This window comes from Eimeria acervulina, genomic scaffold, assembly GCF_000499425.1.
Source record: "Eimeria acervulina Houghton genomic scaffold, Eah_scaff741, whole genome shotgun sequence".
Lineage (NCBI taxonomy): Eukaryota > Apicomplexa > Conoidasida > Eucoccidiorida > Eimeriidae > Eimeria > Eimeria acervulina.
Genome location: NW_013549623.1, coordinates 10,580 through 16,102, shown reverse-complemented (window position 1 = coordinate 16,102; position 5,523 = coordinate 10,580). Strand labels below are relative to the sequence as shown.

General features: G+C 49.8%; 1 protein-coding gene across 1 annotated transcript in view; it reads left to right on the top strand.

The window, feature by feature from the left end:
- Window positions 1-520: 520 nt before the first annotated feature.
- Window positions 521-5,523, top strand: part of EAH_00047860 (RNA methyltransferase, TrmH family domain-containing protein, putative) — a gene marked incomplete at both ends in the record, with an annotated part of 10,717 nt that continues 5,714 nt past the window's right edge. Inside the window, 4 exons of the mRNA XM_013394534.1 lie at window positions 521-2,299; window positions 2,663-2,861; window positions 4,249-4,587; window positions 4,882-5,515. Coding sequence (XP_013249988.1) covers window positions 521-2,299; window positions 2,663-2,861; window positions 4,249-4,587; window positions 4,882-5,515 — 2,951 coding nt within the window. The remainder of the gene's footprint in view (window positions 2,300-2,662; window positions 2,862-4,248; window positions 4,588-4,881; window positions 5,516-5,523) is intronic.

Sequence of the window (5,523 nt, the reverse complement as noted above, 5' to 3'; positions counted from 1 at the left end):
TATATATATATATATATATATGCATTTATTAGTATATTGATACACCGCGTCTTTGCTGTCTTTTTGTTTGTCGTTTGTGGCTGTGTCTATTGTAGACGTTGAATCGTCTTTGAAGTCTGCTGCTGCTGCTGCTGCTGCTGTTGCTGTTGCTGCTGTTGCTGCTGTTGCTGCGGTTGCTTGCTGCAGTTGTTTGTTTGTGGCTGCATGTTTTTGTTTGTTGCTGCTGCTGCTATGTGCATTCGCTCAACAGGCTGCTGCTAAGAACTTCTCCCTGCGAGTGCTGCAGCTGCTGCTGCAGCTGCTGACCTCAGAAGCGCTGAGGCCTCTTGCTGCAGAAGCGCAGCAGCAGCTGCTTCCTTTGCTGCTGCAGCACGTTGACTCTAAAGTAGGCGCTGCCTTCATATTTGCTGTTATTCATCACCTCCTCGCTCCTCTTACACCTGCATATAGCAGCAGCAGCAACAGCAGCAGCAACAACAGCAGCAGCAGCAGCAGCAGCATAAGTGCGGAGGTGTTTAAGATGCTGCAGCTGGGGCCCCCTCCTCGCCGTGCTGCTGAAGCTCTAAACTTAGCTTGCTGCTACAGTAACTTATTTCTTTCTTGCGAGCAAACCCCTGCTGCTTCTCCAGAAGAAGCAGAGCAAGTGCTGCTGCTGCTGCTGCAGCCGCAGCAGCAACAGCAGCAGCAGCAGCAGCAGCAGCAGCAGAGTTGGAGTTTAGGAGATATTCGATGGCGTTGGCTGTGCTGGGCCCTCGTCTGCCCCTCTTTGAGCACAGTGCGCAGCAACGCCAGGCAGCTGCTGCAGCTGCTGCAGGACCAACACCAGCAGCAGCTGCTGCTGCTGCTGCAGCAGCAGCAGCACGTGACAGCAGCAGAGCAGCGAGGTGCTTGGAGTTGTTTTACTACAGTGCTTGACTCTCTTGAAGAATTCTCGCAGCACTTAATTGAAGAGCAGCAGCAAACACTGAAGCGCCTCTGCTCTCTCGCTGCAAAGGCAGCAGCAGCAGCAGCAGCAGCACCAGCAGCAGCAGCAGCAGCAGCAGCAAATCCTCTGGTTGTGCAGCCTTTATGGGTGGAGTTGCTGCTGCTCCGTGGCTTTACTCACGACAACGCGCTGCTGAGAAGAGGTTTGCTGCTTTGCTATTTAAACATTTGCTGCGCTGATACACCCCACAGCAGCAGCTGCAGCAGCAGCAACAACAACAGCAACAGCAACAGCACCGCCATCACTACTAGCACCAGCAGCAACAGCAGCCACAGCAGCATCAACAGCAGCAGCAGCAGCAGCAGCAGCAGCAGCAGCAGCAAGATCAATTTGCTGCTGAGCGTCTCTTCTGACTTTGTGCTTCGGGTGTTTCTGCCGTCTCTGTCTTCTTCTTTCTTCTTCAGTAGAGGGCCGAGCTGCATTGAAGCAGAAAAAGCAGTAAAGACATTCATACTGCACAAACTCATCCTTGAAACACAACTGCAGCAGCAGCAGCAGCAGCAGCCACAGCAGCAGCAGCAGCAGCAACAGCAGCAGCAGTTGGTGTTTGCTCGTTCTCGCTGTGTAGCGTCTTATCTTCAAGCTGTGGGGCAGTGCAGCTGCACATACACCTCAATGCGCGTCTTCTTAGAGGCCCTGCTGCTACCAGAACACTACCTACTCACGCAGCAGCAGCAACAGCAGCAGCAGCAGGAGCAGCAGCAACAGCAGCAGCAGCAGCAGCAGCAGCAACAGCAACAGCAACAGCAGCAGCAGCAGCAGCAGGATCAGCAATTGTTTTTGTGTTGTTTGAAGCAGCTGCTGTACTGCGTCTCTACTCAGCCTCACAATGTTAGAGGGGGCCTCTATGAGTTGCTGCTGCGGGTATTGTCGCTGCATGCAGTTTTCTGCTGCAGCAGTTTGTCTTTCTTCGGCTTTCTTTTTACTTGTTTGCCCCAGGGGTTCTTCCTTACCCAGCTGCAGCAGGCAGCAGCATACTGCAGCAGCAGCAGCAGCAGCAGCAGCAGCAGCAGCAGCAGCAGCAGGGGGGAGGCTGCAAACAAAAGGGAAAGGCCTGCGCTGCTGCAGCTGCTGCTCGCTGCTTTTCCTTCTGTTGATACGTTCGCTGCTGCGGTGCAGCAGCAACTGCAGCAGCAACTGCAGCAGCAGCAACAAAGCAGTCTACAGCTGGCGGGGCAGGATGGGATATCGCAAGAACAGCAGCAACAGCAGCAGCAGCAGCAGCAACAACAACAAGAGACCTATGAAGCGTTCAAGTTATCCCGTCTGGTTGCTGCTGCTGCTGCTGTGGGGCCCAGCGATAACCTGTATCGAGTACGCCATGCAGCAGCAGCAGCTGCTGCTGCTTCCTTTTGCTGCTGTTGCTGCTACTGCTGCTGCTGCTGCCATTGCTGTGGCTGCTGCTGTTGGTGCTGCTGCTGCTGCTGCGGTTGCCGCAGTTGTTGGAGCTGCTGCTGCTGCTGTTGCTGCTGCTATTGCTGATGCTGCTGCTGTTGCTGCTGCTGCTGCTGCTGCTTCAGGAGATGAGACTTTGCGTTAAGTGCGCGGCGCCTACGTTTGCTGCTGCAGCTAGCAATGGATGCATGCGTTTGCTGCTGCTGCAGTTGCTGCTGCTGCTGAGGTCTCCTCAATGTGTGTTTAAAGGGTGGGGTTGCTGCTGCTGTTTTGCTGCTGCAGGCGGTGGAGGATTACTGCTATAAAACCGGGGCCGCATGCAATCAGCAGCAGCAACAGAAGCAAGTGCTGCTGCTAGCAGCTTTGGGCTGCGACGGAGTGGCTCTGCCTATGAAGGAGCAGCAGCAGCAGCAGCAGCAGCATCAACAGCAGCAGCAGCAGCTGCTAATGCTGCAGAAGCAAGGCCCTTCTTCTTTGGTGAGTAAATACAGGACAATTAAAAGAATAAATCAGCAGACAAACATAAGACGTGCAGCAGCAGCAGCAGCAGCAGCAGCAGAAGCAGCAGCAGCAGCAGCAGCAGGACTAGCAGCAACAGCAGCAGCAACAGCAGCAACAGCAGCAGCAACAGCAGTAGCAGCAAGAGCAGCAAAAGGCGGAACGAAAACAGGAGCAACAGCAGCAGCAGGGGCATTTGCAGCAACAGTAGCACCAACAGCAGCAGCAGCAGCAAAAGCATACATGCACACATGCATGCATGCATGCATGCATGCGTGTGTGTTTGTTGCTGCAGCTTCTCGAAGGCATTTGTCTTCGGGTGTATGGGCAGCTGCGGAGATTAACATTAGGTTTGCTGTCTTCAGAAGACAGCCAAGATAAAGACAAGTACTTATATCTTATTTATTTATTTATTTATTTATTTATTTATTTATTTATTTATTTATTTATTTATTTATTTCTTTTTGTCTTTGCATATGTTTAATTTTACTATTTTTATTTTTTTGTTTATTTATATATTTTTGTAAATATTTATAAAAACATTTTTAAAAATATTTGTTTGTGTTTATTTAAATCTATTTTTTGTGTTTGTTTGTTCTTGTAAATTGCTTTATAATATGTTCTTGCAGATCTTTCTTCGCGTCTTCTCCCAGCAGTCATTATGCTGCTGCTGCTGCTGCTGCTGCTGCTGCTGCTGCTGCTGCTGCTGCTGCTGCGATGCGTGTTGCGTTTTAGTTTGGAGCGCAATTTTTTTAATTTTGTTTGTACGGTGAAGGCGGAGGTATCGGCGCTGAGATATTTATTTTTTGCTTCTTCTTCAGTGTTGCATTTGTTTAATGAAGCAGAACAATGCTCTTTAGATACTCATTTAAATGCTAGCTGCAGCAGCAGCAGCAACAGCAGCAGCAGCAGCAGCAGCAAGCCTGTGCATGCATTACTTGGAGTCTGTTTGTTCATTTTGGGGCGCTGGGGGTTGCAGCAGACGAAGCAAACAACAGAATGTAAGACAAACAAAATAATATCTTTTTATTAGCAATTTAATTTAATTAATTAATTTAACTAAGTACTTTACTTTATTTTACTTAATTAATTTAATTTATTAATTAATGCATGCACCTATTAAAGCCCCACCAGCAACAGCATCATCAAATCCATGCAATTAATTAATTAATTAATTAATTAATTAATTAATTAATTAATTAATTAATTAATTAATTAGATATGGTGCTGTTCCTGCTGTTGTTTAAATGCATGCATGCACTGATTACTGAATTATTTGCATGCATGCATGCATGCATGCATGCATGCGTTTATTAGATTTGTAGGGGTGTTTCTGCTGCTGTTTTTTGTTTGTTTTATTTATTTATCAGGGCACCTCCTTGCCGTAGCAGCAGCAACAGCAGTCCTTGAAGCTTTCTGCTGCAGTTTGCATGCACAAGGAGCAGCAGCAGCAGCAGCAGCAGAACCAGCAGCAGCAGCAGCAGCAGCAGCAGAACCAGCAACAACACCATCAGCAACGCCATCAACACCATCAACAGCAGCAACAGCAGCATCGCCATCAACAGGAGCAGCAGCAACAGCAGCAGCACCAGCAACAGCAGCAGCAGCAGCAGCAGCATGGCGCTGTTTCAATTTGCTGTTTTGCTGCAGCAGCAACAGAGCGACAGTAGGAAGGCTGAAGGGGCGATCTCCTCTTGACATTTGCTGCAGTACGAATAAATATATATATTTTGTTTTTAATTTGTTTATCTCTCTCTTGTTCTCTGTCTCTCTCTTTATCTGCCTGTGTTGTTTATGCTTGCCTCTGTCTTTGTTTGTTTGTTTGTTTGTTTGTTTGTTTTTCTTTATATCTGTCTCCTTCTGTCTCTTCACTGTCTCCTCTAAACAGCAAGCAGCAGCAGTAGCAGCAGCAACAACAGCAGCAGTAGCAGCAGCAACAGCAGCAGAAGCAGCAACAACCCCCAGCGTCTTTTGTTTGCATGCGTCTGCATGTGGTGCTGCAGCGACAACAGCAACAGCCAACGAAGGTGCTACAGCAGCAGCAGCAGCAGCAGCAGCAGCGGATTATTTGTATGACGCAGAGCTGTCTCCTTTACCTGAGGGTTTGCGGCCGTTCAAGTCATGGGGAGATGTTGCTGTTTGGTTTAGCAGCAGCAGAGCAGCAGCACTTGCTGCTGCTGCGGGTGTGGGGCCCCTACGTGAAGCAGCAAGACAAGCAGCAGCAGGAGACAAAGATGTGTCTGCTGATATCTTTAATCTACTGCTGCCAACCAGCGTTGCTGCTGCTGCTCCTGCTGCTGCTGCTGCTTACGCACGCCGAGTTCAGGCTGTGCAGCAGCAGCACTGGGGCTTGCTGCTGCCTCAGCTGCAAGGATCAGCAGCAGCAGCAACAGCAGTAACAACAGCAACAAGCCCAGAAGCAGCAGCAGCAGCAGCAACAGCAGCAGCAGAAGCAGCTCGTGCTGCAGCAGCGAAGGTGCATGCAGGACCTGTTGGGGTGTCTCTGCTGCTGCTGGCGGAGGCTGGAGTTAGCAGCAGCAGCAGCATCGCAGCAGCAGCGTTGCTGCATTCTGCTTCTTCGCTTGCAGTATCTACACTAACGGCGCCTGTCTTAGAGGCGTCTCCTCGGCTGCAGCCGTGGGCAG